Source organism: Phoenix dactylifera, chromosome 13, assembly GCF_051530095.1.
Source record: "Phoenix dactylifera cultivar Ajwa chromosome 13, Ajwa_hap1_PhDact_Kaust_v1.1, whole genome shotgun sequence".
Lineage (NCBI taxonomy): Eukaryota > Viridiplantae > Streptophyta > Magnoliopsida > Arecales > Arecaceae > Phoenix > Phoenix dactylifera.
Window position 1 is genome coordinate 25,675,690 of NC_143202.1, and position 13,211 is coordinate 25,688,900.

Genomic DNA, 13,211 nt, shown 5'->3' on the forward strand with positions numbered 1-13,211 from the left:
CTTGACATATTCGATGCACATGCATCTTCTATTAGTAGTTAAGATGTTCTTTCACATAAATTCAAAATTTCCACTCAAATGGAGGTACAATTTTTTTCTGAAAACAGGAAAACACTAAGATTTTTTATTAAGTTAAACTAATTTTTATAAATTCATATTTTCGTATATGTATTTTTATTTTTTGGCCTTTAAAGTTTGTTTTGCTGTCGGGATTCTATTGTCCTTGATTACCAAAAGTCTGTGACGTATTAGTTGAAAGTCAACCTTTTCGGAGCAGCGTAGTTTTATATTTTTATGTTATCTATTTTTCTTTTATATGATCATATATAATAAGTGGATGGGAAGCATGTTAATTGGGAAATGTCTTCATGGTCTCTCCTGTCCAATTTCTTTGGCTTCTATTTGTTGAAAAGAAGAGGAACCAAATCAGCCTGAGGACTTCTAGCAAAAAAAAAAGGGAAACCCAAGTCCATCTACCAACCCGTTGTGGCGATGGAGAGGATCGGAATTATCTCAAATTTTTATTTTTGTAAGAGAAAATTACTGCTCTAATTAATTCTGGAGTAGGATTATTTGGCTAATAATTTTTTTTCTTAAAAGATATTATTCTTAAATTAAAAAAAAGCTCCGACGGCTGCAGTGGAATGAAAAGAATCCACGACGTTCCTTTTTTCCAGATTAAAAAAAAAAGTTCCCGCATGAAAATTTCTATGCGCACATCCGGAATATGGATTCTTTTATCCTGCGGGGTTCTCTTGTTCACCCTCGCGGTCGCCGGCTTCAAGTGGGTGGTTGCGAGATCGCATGGATTTGGAGGCAGTGCGGAGTTCTTTGGAGGCGTCCGGCGGCGACACCGACGCCCTCCCGCCGAGATTCTTCGATGAATTCGTCCTCCATGGCCTCCGCATCGACCTCGTCGAGCCCGGCCGCGTCCTGTGCTCCATGCCCGTCCCTCCCCGCCTCACCGTAACTCCTTCTCTCTCTCTCTCTCTCTCTCTCTCTCTCTCTCTCTCGATTTGATCGATCTCATTCCCTTTCTATTCATAGAGCGGCGGAAGCTTCCTACACGGCGGCGTGACGGCGACGCTGGTGGATTTGATCGGATCCGCGGTGTTTTATAGCATCGGACTCCCGACTTGTGGCGTCTCTCTTGAGATTACTGTCTCCTACATGGATGCCGCTTTTATTAAAGTGGGTAACCCTCTTCAGAATTACAATTGTTTTGCTTGCTTGGTTCGAATTATGCTACTGCGAAGATCATGATTTCTAATTTGGGGTGCTAGTTTGGTTCTTAATGCTACGTTTTCATTTGATTATTGGCAAAAGGAATGCAACTTTGAAGCTATTTTGAGAATACAAACTTTGGAGCTACTTCGATGCGTTCTCCAATTGACTGTATAAGGCTTGTGGGTCATTTGTGGTTGTTAAGTTTAGAAGCTTAGATTGCTCGCCGTTTAACTAATTTGATGTATATGAAAGTTAAATTTTCCACCGTTTAGTTCAAGAGAGAAAGATGAAATCTGGATCATAATTACGCTGGTGCGAAGGTCATGATTTCTATGCTAATGTGAAGGTCATGATTTCTAGTTTGGGATACTACATCTTTTCTTGCGCGATGTTTTTCATTTGATTATTAAAATATTTGCAACTTAGAAGCTATTTTGATGTGTTTGAAATTAAATATTTAGGACATGCGAGTCATATGTGGTTATCAAGTTTAGAAGCTTAAAGTGCTTGATGAATAACTAAACTGAAGTATATGAACATGAAAAACCAAACTTTGTTTGTAGTAAGAGAGATAAAAATCATGCTTCTATGAAAAAGCTATGTTCTATAGGCATTCTATGATTTACTTGTTTGAAAGCTATGACTGGAATTGAAACCACAAAATTTATATGCATCATAGATCCCTTTTTTTTCGGAATTCTCTAGTTTAATATTATCATACTATGTGGAAGGGATTCTCTGACTTCAAAAGGACAATTCAAAGACTTTCTGAAGTGCCCCATGTAGTAGGAGCTGACTTTCGTTTATTCAATAATGTTGCCATCACAATGATATGACTTAAGTCATGTATCTGGCCCAGTTTTTTTACAAGACAAACTAACTTTATCAAACTGCTAAGGAAGGTATGGGGACAAAATTTCCAAATCTTTTTGAACCTTGAAATTGACAAAAAAATAAAGGGACAGAAGAACGATGATGATATTTGCCTAGCACTATTTTGTTCGAGAAGTGGTTGAGAGATATGGGTTGACAGTATGCCAATGCAGAAGGTATGGTAAAAGAGGAGTGTAAGGTAAAAGGCCATTAGTCGATATGATGTCAATCTGCAAAGAAGAGAGAATAAAAATAAGAAGTTGGAGGAGGAGAGAAGGATACTTCTTACTATCGAGTTTCGGTTGCATTGAGAGGGGTGGGTTTTTAAGGAAGATAGGAATCAGTAACCAATTGTTACCCCATGTTTTTGAACAACCTAAATCTGTATAATATAATTATCGACTTATATTGAACTTGAGAATGCAAAATACCAGAATTTGTTTAGGGTCAGACTTGTGCAAGGTATCCAAGTTTGCAAAGAAGGTTCTGCAGCCTTACGTTGAGACCTCAATCCGAAAATGAATGAGCAAGTCTTGTTTTGGTCCCTCCTCCTTATAGGTAAATTTATGATGAACTTTATTTTAGATTCAGTGCAAACATGGATCTTTGGCTTGGGAGGTTATTTGAAAGTATAAGGTAGTAAGTTGTTATTTGCTTGTGATTCTTGTTGGGTAGACAAATCATTAATTCAACCCACTTACTTTTGCCTTGCAAGTTGCTAGAAAGACCTACAAAGAAAAGAAAGAAAATTTCCAGGAAATTTTACCACCTATGAGTTAGTGGATATGAGCAATGTCATACACTAAGCTAAATGTGCTGGAGGCCTTTTTAGGTCTGCCAACCTTATCCATGAGGGAGCTGATTTCTCCTAGCACCTTTTTAGGTCTCAAATCATCGGCTAACTCATAATTGTGATACAAGTTGACAGAAGTGTACTATATATTTAAAACTTTTAGTGTTATGGTGTATAATTTGATTTGTGCAGGAGTTTAGTGACTTCAGAGTTTCAGTTTTACCAGCAGTATTTAGGGCTTCCTTAATGTTTTTTTTTTGTGTGTGTGAAAGGATCCAATGTGACAAAAATTAGTTCTAGCATTGTACCCCATGCAACTCTATAGACTATCATCCATAAGATTAATAATAATTACTTAAATTTCTTATTCATCAATATAAAACTAAAAGACGTGATTTATGATTAAGCTTGTGTGATCTTTAGGCTTCCCGTCTGGTGTGCTGAATAATAGAAATAAATGCCTTATCATTTGTTTTAACTATATAATTCTTATTTGTCTTAAAAGATAAGTCTTCACTCACTGATTCTTTTTGTAGACATGGGTGACTTATGGTTTCAGTCAGTAAAAGCTACGTGTGGAGCTCTTTCCTGTTTCTTTTGTTTAGTAATTGCATAGTAAATAACTATCCGAGATATCTTATCTCTTGCTGTGATACTCTGCACTCTGTATCTTTGAGCAAGTTTAATTCGATCTATTATTGCTTGATGATTTAGGAAGAAATTGAGATCGAGGCCAAGCTCTTGCATGCAGGAAAGGCAGTTGGGGTCTCCTCTGTAGAGTTCAGGAAAAAGGGGACCGGAAAGATAATAGCTCAGGCACGTCATACAAAGTATCTTGCTGTATCTAGCAAATTGTGAGAACCTTTTCTTGCAGTTTGTCCATGGATCGATCGCAAATGCATTCTTCAAGGTCTTGAAACTTGAAGGCATTTTCTGTAAATTTTAAAGTTGCTGTATAACCCATATATGTTGCTAATTGCTTGGATTGAATCCAGGAGCCTTACCTCATCTGCCGAAAGCTTGAACTGTTTCTTCAACATTAGTGCTTGAAGCTATAAACTTTTTGTTATCCAAATATGCTTGTTTTTCGGAACTAAAGTATCAGTATTATAGAACTAATCATATTGTCAGGAGTAAACTACGATGCAGGTATGTGGACATGCTATTCTGTTAAAGAGTTTAGAAGAAATTGTCATGGCCAGTTAGTTGGATCAGGCAATCCTATTGTTATATTTTCTGTCAATAGTTTGTTCTTCTATTTATTAGAAATATTGGCATTAATATATATCTGTCAGCACCCGACCCGAGATTGCGAGCCGAGGGTTATGGCAACCGCCGCACACTCATAAGAAACTCTCCCCATGAGCATGCAAGGCATTTTATCATGATATCATAATCAGACGGCATAGATAATTTAAATAATAACATTTAATTTCTAATTATATAATAAAAGTAAAAGTCTTACAAAACTAATAATATTTTAAAATCTTGCATCAACTCTAAAATAAAATCTAATCTAAATAAAAAAAGTCAAAATCTTATTTTTAATCACTCTCTCATGATAAATCTCCGAGTTAAGCTAATTCTTCATATCTGTAAAAACAATAAGAAATCGTATAATAAGCTAGACAATCCAATAAGTAATGAACACTTTAGCTACATAAATCAAGTAATAAAATAATAATACAATCATTTTAAATTTTAAATTTTATTATAAATCAAATTCTTTCAAATTATCAAGTTCATCTCGCAGCCATAAACTATGACCATATTTATACTCTGTGGCTGGGCCAGAATATGTTTTCATCAAAGTATCGGCGTATAACCCCCACTAGTAGGATGTCAATATGCTGGCGTATAACCTCCACTAGCAAGGTATCGATATGCCAACGTATAACTTCTACTAGCAAAGTGTCAATATACCAGCGTATAACCTCCACTAGCAAGGTATCAATATGCCAACGTATAAATTCTACTAGCAGAGTGTTGACACATAGTCTGACTACAAGTCCAAATCTATTTCGAAGCAAAATTTATTTTTTCAAGCATATTCAGTGTTCCAAATCGTAACATGTATAAATTCATACGACATCGAAATCAATCGAACAAAATTTATATCAAAATCAATATGTTCAATCAAGAATCATATAATATTTTAGAAAGAGGCGTATATATTAATAAAATACTATGCATCAAGTTCATAAATCAAGAATAATTCGATTCAGAAAATATTTATAAATTTGCCGATAAATCTAGAAAAAAAAAATATTACTTACCTTGCAAGCGTAATCCAATTTTAGGTCCAATTAATTTGGAAAGTCACTCTCAGAGGCTAATATTCAAAAATTATATTTTTCATTAAATGATATCCTACAATTTTATTACTCGACTATACGAAACTTGTATACAATTTTTATACAAGTTGATCGAGCTTTAGTTAACAAACCATAATGCAGGGTTAATGTTTGCTTGATGTTGCTAATTTTGTTCATTTCAAGTGTTATTCTGCGGCCAATGCTGTGGTGGATGGCCAATGGCAGGTCTTTCAGTAATTGTCTCTTCTCCAATATCAGCCAGTATTGCCAATTTGTTTTATTGGTTGGTAATTCACCTAATCTCCACAATGTCATGTTCAAATGTTCAATGGTTGCCGAACAAAGTGATCACCATAATGCAGCTTAGTCATCCAACTGCCCTAACTACTATTTCAGCTACAGCTTTTTGCATGGTACCATTAGGAAACAGAACAGCACATCTAAACCTATGGGTGCAAGTTAGCTGGGTCTAGTCTAGTCCTAGCTTAAACATAAGTCAAACTCGCTTTAAATCTACTTTGTTCGCTTGTTTGATTACACACGTCCTCGTCATACAGTGTCCCCTAGTTCACATGGATTATGGACCCGATCCGCTCTAATAACATTTGTAACAATTTAAGATTTTACCCAAAATGGCTAACCAGAAGATATGATTTGGATTTCTTGATCTGTATAAGTACCTAAGATCTACTCAGCGAATAATCAATATAGAACTAAATATGCTGCAGTCGAGCAAAGAACCGTGCAAGAAAGAGGCCTGCGACATCCAATCCTGCCTTACCAAGAACAACTTCATCCCCCAGTGGTATGGATTCTGTGCCCTCCGTCCCCGTTCTCATCTGCACTCGATGCAGCCATTGCGGTAGAGATTAGCGGAGACGAAGCTGTAGACATTGGGAATGGCCTTTGGGTTGGTGTAGGAGAATGATTTGGAGATACCTTGGGGCCTGTTTGGCATTGTTGTTGTTCATGTGTTTTTGTTGCCCTATAAATCAGTCAAATGCCAAATGGAGATTGATGTTGAAGACATCTGGTATTCCTTGCTTTTAGTTTCACTCTTTGTTGGAAGCAATAGATCTTTGCTACTAAAATCTCTAAAGATTTTACACAAATTCAAAAAAACAAAAACAAAAAACAAAAGACTAAAGGGTTTCATCATGCATGTTCACAAAAAACATAAAGTAGCAACATTGCCCTTTTTGAGATATCCCTGGTGCTATACTGTTATTCTCAATGATGAGTTGAAGAATGTAAAGTATAAACCACATCCTATGGGTTTCTTTTTTGTTTTTCCAACTAAACAGTGAATAAAAGAAGCCCATCAATGCCAGTCTGATGTTAGGTTGGTAGCCAGTCATAAAAAGCGATTTTAAGTTGTATCCCTACTTGATATTATGAATGCTAGGGCAGGATTCTTAAAGGCTGGCACAAAGTAGTTGGGACAAAGCTTGATGGTTATGATTTTAAACAAGGATTGCAAGATTATTCTTGGGTCTTGGGTGTGTACCTTATGAGATCAATTACCTTATGACATGGGTTAAGTTTCAAGGTGGTTAAAAGAGTCAGATATTCTGACACTCAAAAAATCTGAGTTTGTAGCACTTTAAATGGGTTTTACATGTGAGTTGTAAGTAATCATAGGGGCATGGTGAATCACTTGTTCTGCGGCTCACAATTGATGCTTCTTAGATGAACTGGTACAGTAGACAACTTTATCTAAAATTGCCAAGAGTTTACATAAAATGATGTGGCTATTGTAAATATCATCTCACCTGACTCATCTGTTCAAACTTTATGGTCAAAATGGACTGAAACTTGCAAATGGTCAAATCCCTAGACAGTTTATTTCGTCAAGAAATTTTAAGCAGAGACTTGGACGGACAAGATAGGAATGGGAATATAGCAAGAGTCAAATACAAGTTTGTCAAAAGTGACATATCTGGTTTTAGTGGTTGCTCCATGATTGTTGGATAGGATTTTCTTAAGGCAGGAAACCTCAGACTATGTCTTTGCTACATTCAGGGCTTAGATCATCTTCTCTAGGGAGAAATTGAGAACTGCACTGCACTAATGATGTAAAAGCTCATTTTGCTAATGATGAGATTCTGAACAATGGCATCTACATAAGTTTCTCCTTTGACTAAATACGATTGTAATGTACGCTTATTTATTCTCTCAGTGAATTTATGGGCTTTCATATCATATAACTTTAAATTAGAATATTATTTATTCTAAAATTACTAGAGTTTGACATGTTTCATTCCTGTTTCAGATGTCTCAAAGTCATTGAATTGTTGCAAGCATGCTGAGAGAAATGCAACTATAACTTCTGAAAACAAATTCAAAGTGACAGCATGGAAGTATATGCTTGTAGAAGTTGATCATCTCTTGGCAACAACTTTCCATGCAAGTAAAATAAATCTTATATTAGTAAAGTTTAAGCCATGATGAAATATTATATTAATAAAGCTTATGTCATGATTTGCAGTTTTGCAGAGTCAAATAAGTTAAAAAGCATGTTAGTTTGGGCATTTATTTGCCATATATTCACTGGAAGAGAGACTGAATTTTTCTTTTCTTTTTTTGAGGAACTGTGCAGACATGTTCACATCTCTCTAGGACACAGAGAAATGTAGTTTGGGACACTGATCTGGTTTGGTCTTAGATTTTTTTAAAAAGCATGTATTTAGAATGCTAGTGATCATGGAATTGGCAGTTGTGGGTATTCTAAGGGAGTAAATGACCACCCAATGTTTGTATAAAGGGCCATATTTACAAATCCATGTTTAGTCAGCATGAGAGAGATCCTTAGCACCACTAATATGTCAGTGCTTGTGTAGGAGGGTGGGAAGTGGGGAGGATCAGATTTCTTTCTCCAGGTATAGTAAGGCACAACAAGCATTGCATGCGAATGCATTTGTAGATACAACATGGATTTTGTTTTCTAATGACACCGACCTGGGTCAACATATTTCCCTAGAAATATCCTAAATCTGTAGGATCTTTCTAGATCTTCTCATTAATTTCCTTTTTTTTTGACCCCAGTTGTGGATTGATTCTTGACCGGGCAATGCAGAATGTTTTTTCTCCTATTGTTATATGTATAGCCACTGTCTTCTGACATCAAACTAGTAGATATATTAACTGCAAATTATAAGCAATCAGGATATAGAGTACCTATGAGTGCTCATGTTTTGGAAGGGTTTAAGAAGATTGGACGAGTTGGCTGTCTGAATACTATTCTGTTCAATATCCTAGTGTATGGTAGTTCATCTTGTTTCGGAAGGGTTTAAGAAGATTGGATGATTTGGCCGTCTGAATACTATTCTGTTCAATATCCTAGTTGTATGGAGCTTCATATTGTAGTTCAGATATGATTAACTGACAAGCAACAATATCATTCCATCATAGATGAAGAAGAAATTAGCATTGGCAATACCTTGAAATTACTATGTAATTTGGTTAAAAGGTGTCATGATGTCCATATGGTCAATGTGGTAAATATTTGGGTCATTTCAAAGAGGTGGTAAATAAGCTCAGCAGAAAATTTGTTCTTCCTGATTGTTTCTGGATTAATATCTAAATCTCCCTTGGGAGTGGAAAAACCTTAACAGGGATTCTCTGTAGCCCTGCTGTGCTGCCTGGGCATGTGTTTTTAAGATATGTATTAATTGGATCATGATAAGAGTAACTCTTGCCAGGCTCTTATCTCAAAGAGCAACCTGGCTTTTGGACTTTAAGTGATCTTCTTCAGTAAAGTGCTGTATGGTAAATTTGCCTAGGTACTGTGGTTCATCTTATCATTGTTGCAATTCTTGTTCAGTATGGTGAAAACTAATTTTTGTTTTGCCTTTGTAAATTCATATTGACGCGCAAGTTTGTTGATGTTATGTAATTTTACCAAACCACATCATATGAATCTATTACAATCACATTTGTTCTGCAATTTTGAAGTTTGAAAACCTTTTCCTTCTTTTCCAACTGGAGACCTTAATTTGCAACTGAGTATTATATCTGATGAAGTTGTTAAATTATCCAACCATTTTTTTGTTCTTTAATACAGTGTCTTTCTTTGGTACACTTAAATGTGACAAGTTGGCTGCTGATTTTGTTCATACAATACTGAACCTTATGGTCGGTCTCTTAAACAACTAAATTATAACATTACCCTTCTTTCTGCAGGGATTATATTGAGGATGTAAAATGTGGAAGTGGTGAATGGCAGCGTTCCATGACTTCTTGGCCATTTGAAATTGATGAGCTAAAATACTATGTCAAGTGCAGTGCACAAAATCCTACATGGCACGACATTTATTTCCACATCCTTTGGGGCAGCCACAATGTCCTGTGGAAACTTTTAGCTTTTCTAGCGTGCCCATCTTTGTATCTTCCATACCCTGAATTGGTTTTGTCACATTTCAAAGATCAACCAACACCACAGGTTGCCTTCTGGAAATTTTTAATCAATGCTATGTACATGATTACTTTGAGATGTAAGTAAGTATATATTCTGTACATGCTTTTATCACAAAAAATTGTTTATTTGGTATCTTCGGGTCTCTCGCCATGAAAATGGCCAAACAAGATGGTAGCTGTTCAAGTAGGGCTCATGTGGTCATTGTGATGTTTCATGTAGAATAGAAGTGCAATACGGCAATAACAACAGGCACCTCGGTTTCTAGTGTGTCTGTAATTAGATTTCATTTAATTGAGATCAATTGTTTTAGTTGGAGATCGAATGTACATAGTATATATGGCTGGATGTTGTGAAATAGGTACCATAATAATAAGATTGAATTCCATGTTAGCTGAGGAACAAAGACAATCTTGATGAATGTGGGATGCTTTTGAAGATATTTTATTTCTTAAATCTGGAGGAAGCAAGGACCCTACCAATCTAGACTTGTAAAGGAGCTCCACAGGTTAATGAAGGATGATTTAGGATCGCACTTACCTGTCTAATTTTGTTGGTTCAATGAAGATGGATTTACGATCGACGAGCAGTAGAATTATAACTAAATACCACTTCTTGTTGCCAAGAGGTACACTTTTTTTTTTTCCCTCTCTCTTCCCCTTGTTTTTGTTATTGAGTCTTATTGAGCTATACAAACAAAGAAAGGTACACCATGCCCCATAGAGGGACCGCTTTGGCTAATACCAAATTTTTCCACCCTAAATCTCCACATATTGTCTCTCTCGAGCCTCAAATCACCACACTCCTTAGGAGGAGAAAGTGATTCAAAAAGTTAAAGGCTAGGTTCTATCTATTACTTCCATCCATCTTACATGATTTCACCATTACATGAGAGTGATCTCATCATCCAACTGGTAAGCACGAATGTTGCTTACCAAATAAACAAGCCAATTAAATATACAGAGACATCAATTCCCCCAGTTTTATTATTATGGATGAAGAATGTTATCGAAATGGACAAGAATGGTACAAGACCAGCCTAGCATCTAGAACCACCACACAGCTAATTTTTGCTGCCGCTATCAGTAAGGTGGTTGGAAGCCCTTCTCATGGCTGTGTCCTCATAGCGTCGTACACAAAGAAATCCTCTGTCTTAGAATCAAGAACAGAGAAAAAGGGCTGCACTGCGAGCACCCCATGGCTGAATGTGTTCTTCCCATCCTTGTTGCAGGAAGAAAGGCCAAAGTTTGCAACAACTGGAATTAAAATGCAAGCATGCTTGCTGTGTCTAGTTCATGATACAAGTCATTCCATTGATGAAGGCAGGCCAAGCAATAAACAGTTACAAATCAAATCGACTGAGTTTCTTGCATGCTTGGTGTGTCTAATTTATGATGAGAGGATATTTCATTAATGAAGGCAGGCAATATGCAGTTAGATATCAAATTATCAACTAAATTTATAATTTTAGCAAACCAAAAGCAAGGAGGAGCAAAAGAAGAGGAAGCTTGTATTATATTACAAATTTGTTATTGCTATTGATATATAGCTATATGGAAACATGATGACTGCCTCTCTATAGTATTTACCTCCAGAACAAAGAGATTACAAACTTTTTTATTTTTTATTTTTTCTCGATCTGTGGTGGCTCATGCTTCTTCTAACCTCTGGATTCAGCTCCTATGGCTTGCTTGACGTCGAATAAGGACGAGAGAGAAAGCTACAAACCATAGTGGAATTCTTAGAGGATGAGAGCTTATCATCTTCAATGAAGTGATTCCCTCTTGGAAGAACCAGCCTTCTGAATCAAGAACAGCTTCTTCAATACCTTCAGCATCAAAAGCAAGCTTGGCCTTGTATGGTGAATTATGCGGCCACTCCTCGAATCCGTTTCGCTTCCATTCGTCAATGACGAGTTAGAACTCGCCTCCCCGTTCGCTGCATCCCTCTTTCGATCGCATGACATCCGGCGTAGCTCTTCATTGAAATCCTCCCAGAGCATGTCCATCCTCTCTTCATCAGTGAGAAACCGGTCGCCGCCATCCTCGCTGAGCGCCGGCGAGGCCATCGCCAGTGCGTCGGCAATCTCTGCAGCCTCTTCAGATGAAGAGAAGCTTCTCCGGTGATGATGATGGTCGCTCTTTTGGTTGGCGGCGGAGGACATGAACCAAAGAGGAAAAGGGAGCTGGCGGAGGGGCTCCTGTTCTACTGGAACGGCAGGGAAGCTGAATTCATCCATGTTTCTCTTCTCCTTCTAAGCCCGTGTTCTCCTCAGGAATTGCACTGAATCTCTATTGAGGAGTATCATTAGCTCTAACTTGTGGGCGTCAAAAAGTCTATTTGTTGTCGATGCGATCCTTTTCACAAGGTTGAGACGTCTCATCCACCGCGTGATTGATAAAGAGAGATTTGTAGGCTCTGAGGAGCTTGGAGTCTCTCTCTCTCTCTGTTCTCTTCTTGAGTGCGTCTGGTTTTGGCGGGACCCGTGGGTAAGGAAGTGACCGTTGGCCGGTGAATCCACCCAACCCAAAAGGGAGCAGCCGGTAGTGGAGGAAAAGGGTGCTTAAATGTTTTGGTCTTGTAAGCTTGTTTACTCCATTAATTTAATGAGGTCCAAACCTCAGTGCTTATGAATTCCAGTAGAAAGCAGGGGTCAGGCAGCACTGTAAACTTGGAGTAAGAACTTTAATTCCTCGGTAGCTTTGCTTTAAATGTTTGGTGGAATTACAACTAAGCATTAACACTTTAGTGGCCCATATCTCATGCAGGAACATGGCGTCTGGTCTCACGGAAGAAAGGTTAGCAGTGTGCTAAACGTATATTTGTGCCCCACTTAGGCTGCAATCGAAAGCTAATTATATGTAAAGAATGACTAAAAAAGAGATATAAAGTGGCTAAGGGAGGATTGGGCAGCTAAGGTTTGGGAGCAGGACTGCAGGAGTAGTTGCAACTGTAGGAGTAGTTCTTTCTCAAACTATTCCTGTTTTCTTTGGTTATTGTTTCTAAAATAACTCTTAAGAAATTTCTGTCGATATACAAAAGAAAAGGGAGGCAGACGCAAATTAGAACTTTATGATAAAAATAGTTTATAATAGTTTTCATTTTAAAATAACTTATATCAAGCTAATTTGATAGGAATAATATTTTCTTACTTGTATCTAATTTTAGAAGTTGCTCGGCAAATATAAAATATATTCCAAGCTTTATGCATGGTTAATTCCTGAACCAAATGCTGTATCTTTATAGCTACTATTAAATTCTCAGACTGGGTTGTTGTAAGGTGATGTTTGGGCAATTATCTCCTCTCTATACAATAGATTTCATTTTCGGGACTGCTTCATGCAATGCAATCTTATTTGTAGATGCACATTACTGAGGAATAACAATCCCATATGGGATAAGTTATGGGTTGTTGTAGTGTCTATAAAAAACTCTTGGGCCCATCCATCTAAATGCTCGGATTTTTAAATAGGATGTTAGGCTTGTTAGCATAGTATCAGAGCCCCCACGATCCTTCTTTACCTTACCGAGACCTCCATACTCCCACTTGATAGCAGATTTGATTCATATACCAACCTTGAACACAAGA

The 13,211-nt window shown here is 37.1% G+C and overlaps 1 protein-coding gene across 1 annotated transcript; it reads left to right on the top strand.

Moving 5' to 3' along the window:
• Positions 1-747: 747 nt before the first annotated feature.
• Positions 748-3,968, top strand: LOC120112133 (uncharacterized). Its single transcript, XM_039130779.3, has 3 exons — positions 748-966; positions 1,048-1,191; positions 3,608-3,968. Exons 1-3 carry the CDS (start codon positions 805-807, stop codon positions 3,749-3,751), a joined length of 450 nt encoding a protein of 149 aa, XP_038986707.1. The 5' UTR covers positions 748-804; the 3' UTR covers positions 3,752-3,968.
• Positions 3,969-13,211: the final 9,243 nt, after the last annotated feature.

Bases quoted from the DNA above. Each gene is read 5' to 3' on its own strand.
- LOC120112133 (XM_039130779.3), top strand. From the start codon at position 805: ATGGATTTGGAGGCAGTGCGGAGTTCTTTGGAGGCGTCCGGCGGCGAC. The intron at 967-1,047 runs GTAACTCCTTCT...TTCTATTCATAG, and splicing joins CCGTCCCTCCCCGCCTCACC to AGCGGCGGAAGCTTCCTACA. The intron at 1,192-3,607 runs GTGGGTAACCCT...TTGATGATTTAG, and splicing joins TGGATGCCGCTTTTATTAAA to GAAGAAATTGAGATCGAGGC.